This window comes from Erithacus rubecula (genome assembly GCF_903797595.1).
Source record: "Erithacus rubecula genome assembly, chromosome: 1".
NCBI classification, from domain to species: Eukaryota; Metazoa; Chordata; class Aves; order Passeriformes; family Muscicapidae; genus Erithacus; species Erithacus rubecula.
The window spans coordinates 19,754,266-19,775,763 of NC_136658.1; the positions used below are offsets into that span (position 1 = coordinate 19,754,266).

General features: G+C 39.5%; 1 protein-coding gene across 1 annotated transcript; it reads right to left on the reverse strand.

Annotated features, from left to right (window-relative positions):
* Positions 1 to 406: 406 nt before the first annotated feature.
* LOC306809463 (lymphotactin-like) lies at positions 407 to 4,130 on the reverse strand. The gene is made up of 3 exons (XM_079321006.1): positions 4,029 to 4,130; positions 1,421 to 1,538; positions 407 to 784 (listed from the first exon to the last, which is right to left on the reverse strand). Exons 1-3 carry the CDS (start codon positions 4,096 to 4,098, stop codon positions 679 to 681), a joined length of 294 nt encoding a protein of 97 aa, XP_079177132.1. The 5' UTR covers positions 4,099 to 4,130; the 3' UTR covers positions 407 to 678.
* Positions 4,131 to 21,498: the final 17,368 nt, after the last annotated feature.

Sequence of the window (21,498 nt, forward strand, 5' to 3'; positions counted from 1 at the left end):
AAGAAAGGTATGAACTCTTAAGTACATGAACTTTTGGAGAGATATTTCCTCAGGTGTGAGCTTTACAGCTGAAATGTTGTGTAGAAAGCTTGCAATCAGATTGCTCAAAAGCAATCTGAGTCACGATTTAGCATTAGTGTCAGCTCCAGCTAACTTGCCTATAAATTCTCAGATTTGTACTTGGGACTTGTTTCAGCAATATCCATCTGCATTATAATCATGCAAACAAACTTGCCATTTGATTCAGGTTTCTAGAAAGTTTATTAAAATTCAAAGCCTTCTGTTAGTAGCATGTATCACTTTTAAGACAATAAGGCATTTCTTTGTACATTGTTCTCTAGGGCAGGGAATTCCTATGAGTTTGTGAAATACAGATTCCAGACAGAAAAAGATTCCAGAGAAAAGCAAATCAGTTGTTTCAGGTTTGTCTTACATGAGGGTCAATAACTAAACTATACAGCATCTTCTTCAAACCAGCACTCAATGCAGAATGCTCTGAGCTCCATCAGAATGGAGCCCTACACTCTTCCAGCTCTGGGGGAGGTGAGTTTGTGTTTGTTCAGAGAGTTTTTACCATTTATTATAAGCAAGGAAATAAAAGCAGATAGTAAGCTTTTCCTTGTTACTTGCAGCACTGATGATGATTCCAGATAGTTGGTCCTAGATGCTTTCCTAGGATTATTTGTGTTTGGCAGCACGTCTTGCATCTATTCTCTTCATAGCAGTCTGCACCCATTTCTGATCAGGATTTACACAGATCCTGATACCTCTTGCAGTGGTAAACCTATAGAAAAAAGAAAAGCTAAACCAGTCTCTATACCCAGCACTACTGTTTATTGTTTTATATTTGGAACATAAGCTAAAATGTGGTAAAACAATATCAAATGCTAGAGTTTGTAAAAGTTAGAATAACACCAATTAGCAATGCTAGTTCCCTGTTCATGGCATAGGTACCTACGTAACATATGTGGCCATGTACATATATACTGATTTTAGATAACTGAGCATACCTACAATTCTGAGATTTTATGTTAAATAATAATGAACATTTATCTCCCAGGAGCAAATCTCAGATGTGATAAAAATTCATGCTTGTGAGCTCAAAGGACCAAACACAGCTCCTAGCAACACTCAGTCACCCCATATTCTTTCACATGATCTGTCCCCTTGACTCAGCTTGTGCATGGAACCTCTGACTGCTCCACCCTTGCTGGAATTTTTCCCCACTCACTGGGCACAAAGATGGGACTGGTCAGTGAGCTTCCTGCCATTATTCATGAGCAGCACACATCTCCCAACTGAGGCCTGCTCTTCCCCCCTCACTCCCTCAGCTGCCAGGTGACTCCTCCACAGAAGAACTTTGCTGTTTGATGGTTTTGTGTTTGCCTAAGGAAGTCTGAAGGGTGCATGGGATACTTACATGACAGCATCTATTGGTACTCGTTGCCTTTCATAGTTGATGAGATTTTGGATGTTCAACTGCTTTGTAGACAGATTTACACATCTGAATTTGCGCATGGACACACCACTAGTATTCCCTAGAAGGGAAAAATAGATATATGACAAAGGTAATTAATATTAATATTTATCCATAGTTGCTTAATAAATTATGAATTCTAGATGATTTCCAATTGTGGTTAGACCATGAGATTCTCATGATATACAGCCACGGTACCAGTCACACCTGACAACTTAAGCTATTTTTTGTATGCATCGTATCATCTCTAAAATACTACTGCTATTTCAGTTAGGATATGAATCTACACCCATTGTTCTGGACAATTGTACAGTAATTCTGTGCCCAGGGAGTCATTGCCTTCATAGCAAAAAAGCTCTTTGGCATCATTGGTAATTAGTACTGCATCACCTGGAAATAAGTCCACTTATACAATTAGTGCTTAGAATTGGAACTTTACTGGGTGGATTTCCACATATTATCTGAAAGTGAATCAGTAATTCCTCCTATTTCTCAAGTGGAGAAAAGGAAAGCAAGGCTACTTCTCTCACTGTGGGCATCCAGAAGTAGCATTAACAAAAATTGTTAACAGAAAGGTAGATAGATCTGCCAGAAGAATGAGTGCTTATATCCTCTGGCTATAACTCAGATTTCATAGGTGGCAGGGTGTTTCTTAATCCTTGCAAGATTTTGATACAATTCAGAGAAATGCAGTGGTGATTATCACAATATTTGTATAAAATTTTCTGAAAATAACTGAAAATGGGAGCTGGTTCAAATGCAATGGAGTATACATTAGTGTTAGTCCCCACTTGCCAGTTTTTGGTTTTCTCCCATTCACGAAAGACAGGCTTGGGAAAGAATGCTGGGAGAACAAAAGGAACCCTGCTCTACTCTGTGGGCTTTTAATAAAGAACTAAAAAAAAAATATCCAAGAACAGTTCTGGTGCACCTTGCTAAATGTAAAACCTGTTGCACACAGTCTTGCTATCTGTGAGCTGTTCTTTGTTTGAAATAATTGGAATAGCTGAGACAAACGCACATCAGTCTTTGGAGAAGGTGTGGGATAGTCAGTGCACAGGTACTGGCAGATCTGCTAATTCCTGAGATTTTGTTTGCCTGAAGGAATATGAAGGAATATCTCTTGTGATCTTGCTTTAGTCATGACTAACACAATATAGTATTCTTTTATGATTCATGATTAGTTTTTTACTGCCTCAGATTGGTTTTCAAAATGTGGCAATACAAGAAGTCAAAGACAGTCAAGTAATCCTTACTAGTCCTGGAAATAATTCCTCTGTTACTACATAATCTTCAGGGAATGGATGCAGGGAATAGCAGCAAAGCTTCTCTAGTGCTGGAACAACCCCCAACTACTCTGCATCTATAACTAGCATTTCCCCCCAGGTGTATTTGGGTTTTTTATCCTTCTTTCTTGTCCTTTTTTCTCTCTCTTGTGGACCATCTCAGTGTGCTTTTTCAGACTTGGTGATACTTATGGACAATTATACAGCGTGGACAATGACATTGGGAAAGGGCAGTCTGTGATTTGAAGGCACAGGTGCCAGGGTGAAGAGCAGTGTCACCAATGAAAAGAGGAGGATGCAGTGGGATGTAGCTGGAGAGGCAGTGGGTTGGCATAAGGTCTGTGTAGTTCCACAGTCCTGTGAATGCTTAGCAGGTCTGTTTGGTTTTGGTGTGATTTACTGAGGATGCCTTTTCTCTGTGTTTCTGAGTACATATTTTTGGGTTTGAATATGGCTTGTGTATCTGGGCTTTTTGTGATTTTTATGTGCTTGAGTGAATGTAATTGTGATAAGAATGTGGGTGGTAATGGGTGTTTTCACATGGTACTTGTAGCCAAAAGTTACTGACCTAACCGGCACTGCAGACAAATTTATATAAAGCATGGCAAATAAATATGGATCATCTCAGTGTTCTTAACTGCTTTGAAAGAAGATGTTTAGTTCTATGATTCAGTGAAAAGAGAGAAGATACTGTATAAATCTGTTATTCCCCTTTTACTTACCATTTATATTTTCCTTGTCTGTACTAAAAGATTTGTCCAGAAACAAGGAAATAAAATAGGATATAGAAATGGAGAAGCTTTTTAAAATAGTTACAGGGATTAAGGCTATGTGTTAGCTAAGTACAAGCAACAATTAATACAATAAAAATTAGTATAGAAGTTGTCTGCCTGGAAAAAGAAAAAGTACATCTTATCCAAGAAAGATTTTTCATGAAATGTTATCAACATACTGTACTCATGGCTCTATGACATTAGTGAGAATAAAAGACATTGTGCCTTCAAGATGTTTGGATTTTAGAGAACATTTCACAGGAACCTTTTAAGTGCTTTCAGGTACAGAATCTTGCATTGAAGTAGAAACCAACCACCCTCTGGTAGAACATCAGATGAAATCTTATGTGAAGCTGCCTTTCTTGCAATTTTCATCTGGATTTCATGCGTATTTTGTCTTATAAATCAGCTGTCTGTAACTATGAAAACTGCTCAGGAAACCACAGGTGCACCATGGAGTAATTCCTGTCTTCCTTCGAGTTGCAAACTTACCTTTGACTGTGTGCACAGTGAAGATGCCAAGCCAGAAGAGGAGCAGGATTGCTGTGGTGTGGAGCTTCATCGCTGTGGCTTCTGTGTCAAGGCTGAGCAGAAAGTGGCTCTGTCTGGGTTTATAAGTTGTCATTCAGCTGTCAGTTCTTCTTTTCCTTTTTTGGGGTGTCATGATGGGCCTGACTCTTAAGTGGTAGTATTGAGTGGCAGCACTTTTTCTGGTGAGAGAGAACCACCACCTTTTCCCCACCAGTCCTTCACTAGCCCCCCTGAGAAGGCTTTTCCTGCTGAAACCCACTGTGGTTGCACTTGCCTCTGTGCTGTGAGTTGGGTTTATTTCAAGCTGCAAAAAGTGAGAGCTCTTGTGTTGTAGTGGAAACCTGTAAGAAATATTTCTGTCACTTCACACTTCAGTTTGAGACCTTTAGCTGCAGAGACACAGAGTGGCGTTCAGTGCTACCTCGCTGACCAGTGACCCAGTGGAAAGGGGAACTGTGGGCTGAAGGATGATGGAAACAGGAACACCTTGGCTCTTTCAAAGCAGCTGTGGATGGTTTGTCATGTTAACATGTGGAGGGTTATCACTGCTATTTCCTATGAGCAGTGGATGTTGTCAGAACTCCTGTGTTTGCTCTGTGACTTGATATGGCCAAAGCTGATGTCACTGTGCTGGGAGAAGCAAGATTGAACACACCTTTGCATCCAGATCCAGAATGCCTGCTGCCAGTCAGGTGTAACAAAAATGCAATGGTTTCAAAGAGGAGTATGAGTTTGTAAAGGATTGTGTCAGGGTTGCTTTGCTTTGGTTTGCATTTTTTTGTGGTGTGGACTTTCTAGAGCAAAGAATGGGGCCCAAGAAAGTAACTAGGCAATCAGATAGGCATAATTTGTAGAAAAGACAAAGTTAATTGCAGTTTCATGTAAACATGATGCTCATAACAGGTCTGTCAGCTTGCTATAATTGAATCTCTATTACAAATGCCCTTTTCTGCACACTGTGCCATCTCTATCACCCAGGTTTAGCTGTCCTGCCTGTCTAATGTGGTCTGTTACTGGATGGCATTGGTACATATCAGTGGTTTTCAGCCTGCAAATATTTGTCTGGCCAGCTATGGACCTCCAGACTACACACAAAACAACACCTCAGCTGGCATCAAAAATCTTCTCATGTGCTGTGATAAAGAAAACCCACTCATGTCAAACTTTTCAGCTTTTTAATAAATGATAATAAGAGATAATTATAAAGCAAAAGTTACAGGCCTGGGTGCATGGCAAAGCCAGAGGCACATGCACTTCTTCAGTCTGAAGTCTTTTATACTGTCACAGTTGTATTACTTCCTGAGATAATTTTGCAGATTTATTTTGAGCTTATTGCTTCAGATTTTTGCGGTGTTTGCACAATTCAAGAGCTGCAGACGTCGGCAGTTTAGGGTGGTCTTCTGATGCTGCTTTGAGCTTGGTGCTCTTCCTTTTATAGTCTCCTGCTCTCCACTTATGCCATTTTGGATATATGTTTTGCAACAGCAAACTTAAGTTAAAATTTTTTTTGCAAGCCTGCTTACATCTTGTGAAAGCCTTACTTCCTCTTTTACACTGCCCACAAACAATTTTTTTTTCATACATAGAAAGCAGTTTAACACTTACCATGATTAATTACAATTTTATAATTAAAGCAGAGAAATAGTAGTGAAAGCCAAGTATTACATAACTGTTTATAACACGTGCCCTCTGCAGCTCTATAGAAAAGCCCAGCTAGTCCTGGTATGAATAGGTAAACACCAGGCTGCCTGATGCCTGGGCTTATGAACAGCTGTCAGAGCAAGACCTGGAGAAATCATGAGAGTGTGTGGGTTTTGGCTGAGATGGAGTACTGCTAAATGTAATAGGTTTTTTATTTTTTAGTAAGGTCAAGAATTTTTAACTGCAATAATTGTGGTATTACCTTGTTTCATTTCATTCAGCCCTGATGAAGGAAAAGAAATATGCAGTGAGTAGATTATTGCCTAATATCAAGAGTTTATGTATCAGGGCAAAGGGTTTGTAATACTGGATTTTCTCATCCTGTAGTCAGCTTTTAAAAAGAGAAGCCAAGATCTTAATGAATAACTAAATTCCTATGCACTCCTAGAAATTAGTATCTTTAGTGGATGTTAAGTAGTCCCTTGAAGTTGAATTTGTGCCATCAGGTCACTTATCACCTTTGAAGACAAAATGAGGGCATTCAGTGACTTTCAGAGGGGAGTTAAGAAGCTAAGCTTAAACACATCTGTATCTCAGTTACCTGGTTTTAGGAGGGACATTGTCACCTCCAGGGGTTAAGTGTCTATCTCCATTATGTATAGAAGCAATTTGTATATGTGTCTTATGCAGGACGCAGAAAGTGAAGTTGAGTGGAATATGTGGGAATATACTTAGATTTTGCATTTTTTCTTAACACTTGGAGTACTGGTAGAAGAATTGCCAGCAAGTGACATCCAGCTGTGATATTTCCATGGTTTTCTTCCCTTGCTTTTCATCACTTTTGCTCTGTAGTTTTCATTTTGATTTCATAAGTACCTGAAATAGTAGTTAGTGTTTAGTATTTTAATTCACATTGTAATGGGATAGGAGCAAACACATTGTCAATGCTCACGTCTCAGCTGAGATGATTTCTAATCTAAATTTATGGCTTCAATCAGATTTTTAATAACTACTCTGTTTTGTGCTGGTTTTGGCAGAACTCCTTCTTTAGAAATGTAACCATATTAACAATACTTTCTCTTAATCATAATAGAGTTTTTGCTTGTAGACCATCTGTTTCTACTACTACACTGCCAACTTTTTCCTGCCATCTTTCCTTGATGTATTATCTGCTCTTAAATAATAGTCAAAAATCAAATCAATCAAAATCCTTCTTTAGTAATTCAACTGGAAGTATTAAGATATGTAAAATTACACTGGGAATCATTTGGTTGGAAAGGGCCCAGAGATCTTTGCTCCTTCTTTCATTCAGTGTTATCTTGTTTTGTTTCAGTTCAATGAGCTTGTTTTGGCTTAGCTATACACACACCCAAGTTCTACAAAAGGAATACCTATATCCATATCTTTATAATCCTAGTCTTGTGAGTTTTTGTTCTTTGAGAAATCCATTGTGGGAAGTCAACCAAACCCTGTACAATGCTGTTGCTGTGGAAAAACACAGAGGTGACTATAGCTTAGTTCTGTAAATGTACCTAAATCTTGTATGTGCTGAAACAGGAGTCAAATACCTGTGTGATTTTGTGGAATATTCTCAATCCATGTGGGTGTACCTTCTGGCAGCCTTCCAGTACCTGGTGGGGCTTATAGAGAGCTGAAGAGGGACTTTTTATGAGGACATGTAGTCATGGGACAAGGGGCAATGGCTTCAAAATTAACAAGGGTAGTCTTAGATTAGAGATTAGAAAGTAATTCTTTACTCAGAGGGTGATGAGGCACTGGAGCAGGTTGTCCACAGCAGCTGTGGATGCCCCATGCCTGGAAGTGTTCAAGGCTGGGTTGGATGGGGCTCTGAGTGATCTGGTCTAGTGGAAGGTGTCCCTATCCAAAGTAGGGGAGGTTGGACTAGATAAAATTCCTTCCAACAGAGGCCATTCTATGATTCTATGACGTGATTATACTTTTTCTTCCTCGTTTTGTTGAATTTTTTTGTTGCTATTTCTTTTTCCGCTTCCTGAAATGTCACATAAAACAGAACGCACATTTTGTTCAGTGTTTCTTTTTGTGTGCGCCATATCTGTAGGATCAAGGATGGGAACCAAGTCCTATGCTTTCAGTGTTCAGGAGAAGAATAAAGATAGTTTTGTGGAAAACAAATTACTTTAGTTGAACCATGGATAGTCAGTGCTTGAAGCACTGGAAATGGATTAGAACCAATATGTTGCTTCTGGGAAAACCTGAGCTTCTCTCAGAAAACTGAAGAAGTTCAGACACTTCTGTTTCTCCATGGGTTACAGTTTTCTCAATGGTGCCTCACACTTTGGAGAGAGTCTCTTGGCCAATCTGTATATGTTTGGATTCATTTACTCCATGACAGTCATCACCAGGAATATGCTGAAGAGCTAAGATTGCTAGTGGAAAGTGGGAGTTGTAGGAACAAGAACACACATCAGTGATATTTCTATGCATCAAACATATCAGTGTGTGCTGTTATTTACAAGTATACAGACTTTCTTATTACTGCTATTAAATACTTCTGCCATCATATCTGTTGAAGGGCAGGCAATCAGACAATCACAATAAAGCACCAAGTTCCAGGGAGCAGGGCAATAAGCAGAACCAGTAAACCTGGGTTCAGCTTTTGGTCTTTTACCTGCTAACTTCTTTTCCCTCCACCCAATAATTGTTCTAACTCCTCAGTATATGTTTTCCTGTGCCAAAAGAAATTGTGCATCCACACACTTGTGGCTGTCCAGTTCACGTGTGCTGTCAGAACTACTGCATTGAATATCTCTTTTATGTGGATTTTCCCCACAGTGGAGACACCATATTGAGTCTTTCTGCTGTTGGGATGCTAGGTTTTGGAAAATTCATAGGGATTTTTTCCTTTTGTTTATCATCAGTTGAAATTAGTGGATTAAAAAAATCTAAAAATTAAGGGACACACGAATAATTATTTTTTTTTAATGGGACCTTCTTGAGCTTTCCGAAAAGGAATCTTGGGGTTTTGTTTAGGGATTTTTTTGGTTTTTTTTTTTTTTTTTTTTTTTGTTGTTTTTTGAGTTTTGTGTTTGTTTGTTTGGTTTGAGGTTTTTTTTGTTTTAATTTTTGGGGGTTTTGTGTGTTTTTTGTTTGGTTTGGTTGGTTTTTCCCCCCCTTAAGTAGCTGATTTCTATTAAATGTATTTGTTTAAAACAATAATTATCCTTGTGAGCATTTTTAATAACCAAACTTCCATGAGGCTCTTCAACAGAACTTAAACAGATATGACAAAATTTAACTTATAATTACGATTTTAACCTCTATGGCTTCCAGGGGAAAAAAACAAAACCAAAAACCCCCAAACAAACAAAAAACCACCCCCAAACCAGCTAACCAACCAGAAAAACACCCCCACCAAAACAGCAAAAAAAAAAAACCCAAAGAAAATACTAAACCAAGAAAACATAAGACAAAATTTTTAAAAACTGAAACAAACCAACAACTAACTAAAAAAACCTTAACACCCTCCCCAAACCAACCAAATACCACCAAACCAACCCTTTCCCCTCCAAAACACAGAGAAGAAGATGGGAAGAGATCATTCAAGAACTCTTGCAAGGGAAATCTAGACTGTTCTTTTCTTTTTTTTTTTTTTTTTTCCTCAGGGTAATTTTCCTTCTTTCAAAGAAATTACTGTAGCCTCTGCAGAAGGTACTTTTCTACTTCATCTCTGAAGATGAAGGACTGTCACACTTTCTAACCACGCCACTGTGAGATACATCGTCTTGCTTCACGCCGGTAACTGACAATTTGGGCCACATTCTGTTCCACAAAGTGCTTTAGAGCTTCTTAAAACCAATCACAGCACTTGATCCCCACCTGTGAAATGAAATGGAAATTGGTGCTCTTGCACCTGTACCCTCAAATAGGTACAGATTAGGAAGCAGTTTTTTTCTATAAGCTGGCTTCTATATTGGCCATTTTCTCAGTGAGCCCATGGTAGCAGGAGAGCTACTGTGTGGATGAAGGCTTAAATGAGAGAGGCAAGGAAAAAAGAGTTTATAGAGTGCTGTAGCAAATACCCAAACTTGAAAATGTTTCACTCTGAACTTTCTAAAAGAGAGTCCTTGAGGTTTGTTTATTCTATGTTTTTTTCCTCCATTATAATGACAGTGAGTATGAAACCACATGTTAGACAAATGCATCAGTCTGTATTATTCACCTGAGTTCACTGTAGTGAGTGATGCAAGTGGGAGGCAAAGGGGTTGGAAATATTCTCTCTCTCAAGTTAACATTAATTTTGTTTGTAGTTTCATACTGTTAAATGGTGTTTCACTTTTCCTTTGCAACTTACTTTTATCTCTCACTGAGGTCTGCAGAAACCCCCATCACGTCTAGGACAGCAATAAATTAGGAGCTCCCTCCCGTGGTTATCATATTTCTTGCACCTAATTTGGCTGCATTCAGTGTGGTCAAGGACCTCTATATTCCTCACCCATGGTTCAGCACGGGCCCATGTGCAGCAAAGGTTGCCAGATGTGGTGAATGTGTTCCTCTCCTCTCCTCCACAAACCCAGCCCAAACCAGCCACGTGTTCCCATGGCCAGTAAAGCTACCCATTTGTGCCAGGTCTAGAGTCAGATTATCTGTTTGCTCTCTGTGCACTGGCTTATTTAGTTATTGACAGAGAACAATGGTTTCTTCCATTCCCTATACTACCTTCTTTAAGATAAATGAGTATTTTCCCTGTTTTGTACACAGGATGAAATGGAGGCCATCACTCTCACACTGTCAAAGACATATATGAGAAAAGATGACTTAATCTCTGCTTGATGGGGTAGTTTGTACTTCAGGGCAAAGCAGATACTGATGCAACTGCAAATGAAATGGGATTAGAGTCACCTGATCCACACTTGTTGCTAGTTTTATGGACTGCCCTGTTTATCTCAGTCCTTACCATGCTCCGTTGCTTCTGTCAGTCCAGCTGTGAAATATTTTGCTTCCTCTTGCCATATGCAACTAGCAGATTTGTGCAAGCTATGACACTTGCATATCCCTTCTATACCAAGATTCTCAAAGGTTGTAAGAGTATTGGACAGTTTAATCCCAAAAGAGAAAAGTCTGGGTCTAGCAAAAGAGGTAATTACTGCTGCAGCAGTGCACTATTCCCCAAATTGTCTTTAAAAAGGGCACTGTAGTTTTCAGACACCACTTGTGTTTGCTGGATTCCTGTGCTCTGTCAGTGGATAGAGCTCTGTTGTTCCATTAGATATAGAAGAAACTGCATGGCCCAGATCTCAAAGGCATATAAAATAGTGACTGTGAAATGAGTAGGAGCTGGACTCTGCCTTGAGTTAGCAGTAGCATTTTTCAGTGATAATTTGCTATTTAGGTAAGGTGTGTATGTGTGTTGTATTGTTTGGCAGTGAAACTCACAGGAGGTGTGCAGATCTGGTGTTCCTTGCAAAACTGCAAGAGTTCCCTTATGGACAGCTAGAACTAGGAAGTTTGTAAATTCTTCAGTTCTGTCTCCAAATTTGTGTCTCAATCCTTCCATCACAGGCTTGGTTGACCTCACAATTGTGATTTATTTTTCATCTTTGAAGCACTCTCATATTCTTTCTTGCTCTCTTCTTTCTACTATGTCCTGTGACTAAATATCAATTCCTGTAGTGTTTCTTTGTGAGGGAGCACAGCTCTCATTGCAGATCAACTTAACAGCTCATCAGCTGGGTCATACTCCAAAGCTCTGCCTAACTCTTCTAGGCTGTGGCAGGTGGGTCATGGAGGATGCTCCCTCTTTCTCCAGACCTTGGCTTGTTATGTAGGTGGCTTAGGCAAAGAGTAATGAACCTTGTCACAGTGCTACTGTGCCATCCTCCTACAAGCACTCACCATCTTGTAGGGAGGGAATGTAGAGCTTCCAGAGGGTGTTGTAAGGAAAAGTGGACAGAGGTAACTGCAGTCTAGTCCCTCTAAGTCACAGCCTTTAACAGCTCATCTACTTCTTTATTGCCTAATATCTGTTTTGTGATTGAAGCTTTACCTTAAGGGGGAAAAAGTTTGAAAGATGTGCCATGAACCCAGGGCCTTAAATCTGGGAGAGCTGGCTAGCCTGAGGAGCCAGGGGAAAAGAGATTGAGAAGAAAAGAAACTGGCAGGCCACTGGTAAGCCTTTTCTCCCTGGACAGAGCTGTTGAAGGGACGAGTGGAGGAAATTTCAAGGATTTAGAAGCTTGGTTGCCTTGGGGACATGGAGTCTAATAAAATGAATTTCAAGGGCAAACTGAGCTGGCTTATTTTATTGAGAGGAAAGAAATGGAATGATGTTTGCCATATTGCAAACAGCCTCATTCTCAGTCAGGGGCTGGAGACTCTGATCTTAGACTTGCCTTGGCCTCACTCCAGATTAGAAAGATGTGCCTTTTCCCAGCAGCTATTTTCTGCAGCAGCCTTTGTCAAGCAGGTCAGGCTCTGTGGGCTGTTGGTCCTTTCTGGCCTGAAAAACTGCTGAAAGCCACTTCCCATCAGCAGAGCTTGCCTTGCAGCAACTCAGTTTCAGATGACTTTGGGTTTGACCTTGTTTAGTCCTGTTCCCAGCAGGGGGAAAGAGGATCAAGTCCAAAAAGGTGAGAATCAGGTTTAGTGCCTTCATGGTCCTGGTGTGCCTTGGAGGCTCCCTGCACTCTAATTGTTTTGAATGGGTAGCTCTAGCTGGAGCCCAGCAGGGCAGGAAGTTGGTGAGGCAGAACTGAGGTGGTTAAAAATCAACAGAGTGTACCAGCCAGAGATAATGTGCTGTGCTCTCAGAAAGGGAGAGAAATTGCTCTTAGGGCTTTTTTATTGGTGTAAAAACATCTGTACATGAGGCTCCCTCATTTAGAAGCTGACTGTTGAGGAGCATCTACTTTTAAGTTTTATTTTCTAGGCTGTGTGTTAAGTCCATTTACAAACAAATCACTGCACTTTAATGATTCTAATGTCCAGGCCAGAACATGGGCAAGTAATCCAATTTGTGAGAAAAATAAAAGCAATACAGTGCTTTCCTTGGTTAGCTACATCATGATCTTAATTCTGAATTAACTGTGTGACCTATACAGTCTTCTGAAAACTTCTAAAGCCACTTTCAGCTGGACCTGCTCTAGAGGAATTTTCTCTTATACTCCTCCATAAGATATTGGACTTGCTTGGTGCCATATGAACAAGTGGACACATGAATAGCACAAAAGTGCACAAAGGGTCACTTGTATTTTATTATATCCTCTACATGGTGCGTAGTATTGCTCCACTTTTACCTGACTAATAAAGGAACACAAAAAACAAGCCAGTCCCCTCTCCCAAAAAGTCCCACAAACAAACAGAAACAAACAAAATCCCAGCTGAAACAAAGCAGAGCAGCAACATGTAATTATTCTTAATTTCCATCCTCTTTGGTGTCTTCTTTGTTAAATAGTGACCCTTCCCCTTACAATCTGGATCAAGAGGACTTCTCAGCTGGCAATCTTTGCAGGTTCAGAAATAAGAAGTATTGCATATGGAAGTGTTTAAGCACATCCAGAACTTGATTTGGATTAAGCTGAGAGAACTTTCCAGAAGTCTGCTTTACTCTCTGTTATGAAAGAGCAAATAATACTCCCTACTGGATTTATCAAAGGGTGAAGTAAGGATTGCTTAGAACATTTCTAAAGGCTACCTGTGTTTGTTCCCTCTTTTTCATACCTGGGGATTCAGCTTGTGTGCAGATGTACCACCTCTCTGCCCTTCTAAATGGGGTTGCCAGGCAGATTCTTTTCAGGGCAGGTTTTGGTTTTCCTTCCTCTCTGCTATCTTCAATTAAGAGATTCCATGCCAAATCATCATAGTGGTTCTTCATGCAAAAAAAAAAGAGCCTCACTTTTCCAGAAAACTCTAAAAAATATTCTAAAGTCTGGATTTGTCTTGTGCACTGCTTATTTCTTCCTGTAAACTTTTGCATGTGTCTTCCATGCAAAATGTTACTATGCCTACCCAGTATGAATATTGTTAATTCCCTCCTCTTTATCTAAAATGTGTGCTTTTAAGAGATTTGGATTTATGATAACCAAATTGTCCAACATGAAACTCCTAGAAACTGAGGCTCTCCGAAGCATGATGTTAGATTGAAACAGCATTGCACTTTTTTATCAAAAGAAGAGTTTGCTTTTCTGTGCTGAGAATTTTGAGTATTAAGGGGTATGGTCATGTCACATTGCCAGTGTTTTCTTCGAGACCTTGAAGGAAAAATTTATTTACTCTAGAAGTTGAAACACAAAACAAAAGCTGTTCTTATCTTCTGTGAAGCTGGTGTGCTACTTACTGAGTAGGGAAGCAAAGTTAAGGAATGTAACTGTCCTCATTGAACCGGGAATTCTGGCAACATTGAATGTCAGATGACAAGTCCCTTGGGCACTGCTCTAAAATAATTCTAGTATTATTGTTTCCCTGCTTCTTCCGTTGGGCATATGGTTCCAAATAATGAAACAAATGAGATGAGTGCTAGCCCGGCATGTGAAACCAAACCTTTACCTTTTCCTGCTGCTCATGCCTCTGACTCACTTTGAAATGAGATGCTGAGCATAGGTCTTGTTCATAAAAACAACTGGGTGGCTTGAAATGTATTAAAGCTCTCTGGAGCAAAAATGCTCTCACGTGGTAAAAGCTAGACAGGCTTCACAGTTTTTCCTTTCATCTTGGAGAGCTCTGTTTGAGCCCAGCCTTCTCTGTGGGGCTGTTGGCAGGTAGTGTGTGCTCAAACATCTCTGGCTCAGCAGGGTGCCTCGATGCTGCCTGTTTTGCCTGCACCTTGTAGAGCAGCAGTTCCAGGAGGCCCAGGCAGCTGGGGTTTTTTTCTTCTGTTTTCTTTAAAAGACTGGACTCCAGAGAGGCTTTGATCAAGGTCAGCTTTACTTCCTGCCCCTGTCTGTACAACTCTTCTCCACACAGTCACAGACAGTGAGTGCTGTGCCTCTCCAGGCTTGCCTGGTTGTAAGCTGACCCCATTGGTGAAGTCAAAGTCCCAAATGCTGTTGAAACTGGGTTCCAACCCCACCTGAAACTGGCTGTCCTTGTTTTCCCTTATAATAAACATTGTGGTAGCTGGTGGGTGTGGTCTTGAGGCCTTTTTACTGGAGGGTGCAGACCTTGCCAGTGAATTTTGGGATCCTATTCTGAGAATATGAAAGGCTGTCAGCTTATATAAAGTCTTATGCAAGGAATTATTCTAGGGAGAATTCAAAGCTGATTTTTCCTCCCACCTGTGGCTATCCATTACATTTTGCCTACGTGTTCTTTCCATGCCTTTTTTATTCTTTAGTGAACTTAATACCTAAACTACTGAGCACATTAGTAATGCTTGATTGCAGCCTCTGGTGCCTGTGCTGCAATGTCGTAGCTCTATTATGGAAGTGGGAATGTCCTTGGCCTCTTACTCAGCTACTTTATGAGCAGGCAAAACAGCACCTTATTAATATAAGTTTGGAGTCACTGGAGCGAGTCCTGAAGAGCCCACCAAGATGACTAGAGGGATGGAGCACCTCTCTTGTGAGGAAAGGCTGAGAGAGTTGGGATTGTTCAGCCTGGAAAAGAGAAGACTCCAGGGTGACCTAATTGCAGCCTTCTGGTACCTGAAGGGAGCCTGCAAGAAAGATGAAGACTGTTTATAAGAGCATGTTGTGACAGAACAAGGGGTGGATGGCTTCAGACTAATAGAAAGCAGGTTTAGTTCTTTTATGGTATCTGCCCTACCTCTTGGCTTTTTAAAGGTCTGATTTTGAAGCGAATAAGTACTGGCCTAGGCCTTTATTCTCTTTTTACTAAGGGGTGGTTGTAGGGAGGCCCGACACCTGCTGTTACTGGTCCAACCCAAAAAGAAGAGTCCCACACATTCCTGCCTGAGAACAAAAACATGATCTAATACCACACATGCACATCCAAATCACACAGTGGTTTGTTGGTTTAGGGGGTTACAACCATTGGTTGCTCTTAAGTAACTGTGAATAGGTGGCTGTGGAGACAGAGATGGTTCACAATCACTGATGACATGGCTCGTTGATCAGTGTAGTCTAGAGGTTTGATTTTGGTTTGAGCTCACTGTTCTTGGTGGGTTTTGCCCCATGCAGGAACTTTCAGCAGCAATGGTGCTTGGGAGTCGTGATAAATTTGCATACCAGGCGTTGCTATCTTGATGGACAGGCAGCAGCAGGGCCGGAAATGAGGTAGGCGAAAGGGCGGAAGTAGGAAGTAACTGGGTAAGGGAACACTATAAACTGGGTTTGAGGGTAAATTAGGGATTTTACACTTAACTGGGGAAGGAAATACATTAGTTAGCGATCGGAGATGAAACCAGAGCCACACAAAACAGACAACAAGCAAGAACCGTAATTTAAAAGAGGCAATTAACAATTGCAACTCTTTAACTGTCCGAAACTATTCACCACAGATTTGGCTATAAGTGTGTGTAGAATTGCCTCGGTGCAAGTTATTGATGGACCTAGTATTGTGCCTGCATGGTGTCTGCCTGAGCTGCTGCAGGCTTGAGAGGCTGGGCGTGCTCTGGGGCCAGCTGCAGTGCTGGTGGGGCAGCAGGCGCTCTGGGCTCTGGGTGCGGAGCTTGGGGTCAGGGGTGCTTCCAGTGCACGAGGAGAGCCCCCATGGAACACCAACAGGGTATTGGGAGCACAGGGTGCACCTTTGAGCAACTCCAGTGAGGAGCAGCCTTGTGCTGATACAGGCTGTGGGAACTGAGACTGCTCTACAAGCTTTCACCTCCCTCCCGTGCTGTACATTAGAACAAGTTGAGCATGTGCAGGCATGGAGATTTCTGTCTTTCTTGGGACATTTTTTGTCTCTGAAGAAGCCAAATGGTGTTGTATTGTAACATTTGAGCATAGAAGTATGGATACCAGTTTTTCTGTACAGGGAGAGTGCATAGTCTAATTTACATTTACTCTCTCGTGTGTTTCAGATCTTTGCAAATTGAATAATGAATTTATTTCATTGATTCATCTATTTAGAAGGACCTTCCTTGTGGGGTGATTAGCGACAGGTCACTGTAACCAGCTTCATCCTGCGCTTTACTCTGAAAAGTGCTGATATCTCTGTACTAATTGTGTCCAAATATTGCACTGCTGCTGGGGATAGCAGCTGCCTCTGGATTCAATATATCATATTGGTCAGAAGGGATTTGCATTTAGATATTTCAGTTTGGTGTTGAAACATTGGCCTGGATGTATTTTAAAAGGGAGGGACTCAAGTTCCTATAGAACTGTTTCTGCTGCTTGTTACAGACCTCCTGTGTGGGTGTTTGCCAGAGTTCTATGTAAGAGGTATCAAAGGAAAGGTAGAGAACACAAGTGGGAAAAATTTCATGCACACAACAATTTCTGTTCAAAAGCTAAACCTGAAAATTGTCCTTGTCTGACGTAGAAGTGGAAGATTGCTCGTGACTTGTACAATGTAAACAACTGAGGCTGAGAAAATTCAACTCAAAATTTCAGCATTGGATTCTCAATGGAAAAATAATCTATTGATAACATATTGCTGACCCTGACTTATTTGATAAATAATATTAATTATAACAATTATGCTTAATACAATAGATTATTTCAGCAGGTTTTTTCACAATTGGCTTTCAAATTAGAATGAAAGAAACTTCATCAGATTAAATAATTTCTAGCAGTCAGTGTCACTTAACAAGATCTATTAAGGATTGATTTTAAGTCATGTCAATTTTAATCAGTAAGCTTAAAATTGTCTTTTAATTCAGTGACATTAATTACATTTTTTGGTACTCACATTTTCCAAAATCAAGAATTGGGGTGCTAACCATAACATATTTTAATTTGATTGTTGTAATCAAATGAAAATCTTTACACAGAATGGATGGGGGTCTTTTTATCTGATAAAGATATTCTGGGTATCCTTAAGCACTTAAAAATTTTTTTTCTTCCATTCTAACATTCCCACTGTAGTAGTTTTAGGAAAATGGGAATGAAATGTTTCATTTCTGGCCCAATTAACTTTCTGTTTACTCTTTTATCAAGTTAATCTTGGAAGAAGACTGAAACACAGATTTATACATTGGACACCAGCATTCTAAATAATTTCTAATATGACTTAATAGATTTTCCACACGGAACAAGTTTCAAAATCTTCAGTAAAAGTTACACTTAAAAGAATTCTGGATAACAACAGCAAATATGCCAATGCAGAAAATCTGTGGGTGCTGGCATTTGGATGAATAGAGTGTTTCTTAATTCAGGAAATGTTTTTTTGTACTTCATAAATAAAGAGGAATATGATAATTTTGTTAATGATATCTCACCCCATTCTTTTCATTTAAAAAGATTCACTTCTGTAATTACTTACAAAAGCTCAACCAGTCAATAAATGGTAGTTTAAAATTGCTTAATTTATAGTATTATAATTAATTATTAACTTTTGTTGTTTTGAGTTCATTTGAAATACTTAGTAGGTTCATTTCTATAAGATAATATAATCAGAGAAAAACTTGAAACCTATATTCTAATACTTTGAATAAATTATTTTTCTCTACCTTGTGTACTTATTACAAATTGAAGTTTCAAAAAAGATAAAGCTACCTTATTAATTATAAAGACTGCTGGAATGAAAAAAAGTAATAAGTAGTCAGCAGTGATTACAGAAAATTGATGTGGGTGATTTGAAGTAGGGGCTCAGGTTTCTAATGCCAACAGAAATGTATTTTTTTTTTTTCTCATAATGAAACTACTTTAAGAGGTTTATTTCATCTTATTTCTGTCTGTACTTTAAATTACCAGCCTGTGTTTAAACAGTGCTGGAGATGGGTGTTTAACTGGTGCTGGTTAAATGACTGTTCTGGATGAGGATTCAGGTGGCAGTAGGTCCTCTCTCTCCCCATGGCCTTGAGCTAATTTAGGCCATGAAACTGTACCAATGGTATGCCAATTACCTGTGACAAATCCACACCTGCTTGCTTCCTTGCAAGGAGTAGTCTTGTGATATTCAAAGTTATGCTTCCTTTATGTTGAACCACTTAGATATGTAAACATGTTATAAACTGGAGAGCAAAACTGATTTTTTTAGAAATGTATTTGACCAGCTAGTCTATATTCTGCCCTACTTTTGACACTGGGAGGTTGAATTGGCAGGCAGAAGTTGTGGAATATTGCTTTGTTTGCTTCGTTTTATTTTTTCCTTTGCTGTTTCTAATGTCAGTCTTTGAGGCTTTGATCAAAGAAAGTTTTGAATCCTTTCTTCTTCAGCTTTTAAGAAACTCTGAATTTAGATCAACCAATTTCATAAACATAGAGCCCAGCTCCCTCTTGTTTAAAGAAAGCCTGCCCTTCTCAGTGTGGTAAAATGCACCTCTTCAATGAAGAATCTAAATTAGAGAATGAGAAGTTTGGGTTCATCCAGAAAAATTCAGCAAAGTAACTTTTCAAAATTATGTCATTAAAAATGTGTGGCTTAAAAAACTATTTCATGAACATTTAATAGAGATGAAATTTGACTTTCTTTGCATGTTATTATTAATGTAATCTAAGAGAATATGAAGCTACATTGTGAAAAGATATGAGATAAACACAAGGGTAAAATCGGAAATAAACACATTAAGCCCATCTCAGACTGCCTGAAGTGCAGAAAGTAAGCAGATTCACTAATGGACCTATTATACTGCCTTAACTCTTGTAATTTAGCCTGAATCAGGCTCTGATGTTTCACCAGTTGCTTCTATTTTATCCCTTGCAAGCAAAATAATGTGCATCTAACATCTATCTCTGACAGTGATGTCATCCAAAACATGTCTGTCTGTCTGCAGTTTGTTACAGGATGATAGCAATTTTGCTTTCTTCTTTCCTTCTCCAAATCATCCATCTTGACTCTTCTACTGCTGTTGCTTAAGGTTGGAGTCATATGACAAATTGGCCAAAACCACAGAAAGTTTCTACAAGATAAAAAGAATATACATGTGGAGTATTTGATTGCAGACTTTTTGTGTTTTTTGCTCAAATTGTGGACTCCTGTTTTAATAGAATGACATACTATGGTCATTGATATGCTACCTTGGGCTCAGTGAGATAATTACATCAAGGTTCTGTCAGATTAGTAAATTATCTTAGAAGTAAAGATTGAATACTGACTCAAATATTCTAACTAGGTCATGTATTAGATTTCTTTTTCCTCTTGTTCCCAATGATGTCAAGAACTCATATCTGAAGATTGTTCACACTTTTTTGTCTAGCAATTCATCATCTCATGGACAAGGAGCTACAAGGCATTTTTGCAAGTCCTTCAAATCAAACATTTATTGGCTGCTATGGAAGGTAGGATCAGCTTACTGCTCCTGATTCCAAAGGAGATGGCATTGGCTGTGTAGGCTTGAAGATGGGATGCATCAATTATTTTTTACAACTTGCATCATAGGTGATCCTTTAATAGCATTGCACATCTTGTCTCTTCTGGTGGTGTCATCAATTATTCAGAACTATTGGCCCCACGTAAGTGTAGCTATCACTTCAGTTGAAAGCTCTAGGATAGATATTTTTGGCCTAAGGAAAAATTTTCTTTGTCATCAAAATAAGATCCAGAAACTCCAATCCTGCACCAAGAACCATTTGGCAGATAATAAACAAATATGTAGCAGAAGAATACTCTGTGAAGGACAAATCCACAAACCTAAGTAAACAGCTGAAGAGTCTATGCCAAACAGGCACCAAAGCCATGTCTGAAGGAAGATTCCTCACTCTGACAACAAAGCTGTCATTATGGCAAATGATTTTAGGTTATGTTGTAGGTTTATCTAACCACTTAAGCATTTATTTGAATATGTTGCAGGCATTATACCAGATTTTTCATTTTGTATCAGATTTTTTGATAGAGATGTTAAGCCACATGTGTGACTGTTTAGATATACAATATTAATAGCACATTGTAATAGCACCATTTAGGTTGCTTGCAAGCTGGAAGGCCTCCTAGCCCATTTCTCCTTCACTCTGCCTGTCAGATACGTAGGCAAGGTGGGGAAATGTTTTCTTTATGGGGAATTTCTATTGCAGAAGCTTCACTGGTCAATGCTGATCTCAGCAAGAGTTGATTGACTTCTCCTGTGTTTCCTTCTGTGTGCCTTTATTCACACATACAGGAAAGGGAATAAGGAAATAGGAAAATATCTCCAAATCTTTTGATACAGAATTGGAGAAGAATTCATACTGTTCTTCTTGGAGAAGGAAGAGCTCAGCAGTACAGTCGGCTTTGCACAACAAAATAAATGGGTATTTTCAGTTACATTAATAAATCTGCTCTCCCAGCTGACATTGATTTAAAAATCAAATTAATACTTTCATCTACATGACTACTAAGAGAAAGTACATACTCATGTTGATAGGGATGGCAAGTGTTAATCTAAAAATGGGAAGGGTCTTTACTAAGGACTAAATCAAAGATGATCATACCCAGAGTATGATTAATAATCAAATGTCTGAAAAAAGCATAGCAGTACTTTAATTTTTATCAGCTGCTTCCATTGTGGGGTCACTTCCTTGCACTACATCTCCCATGATGCACCCACAGCTTCAGTCTGCTGCGTCTGGTGCTCACCTGCCTTTGCTGACTCATGGGTGATCACCTGCTAGGAAACATGTTTTCAAGTACTCAGGCATTTTCCTGCATAGCATTTTGGTCTAAATCCTGTCTTTCAAATCTTCCCAGGGATTTGTGATTTTGAAAAAGAAGGCAGGGTAATGATTTTAACTTGTCACTGTGGTCTGAAAATGCTCTGCAGCACAGGGGAAAT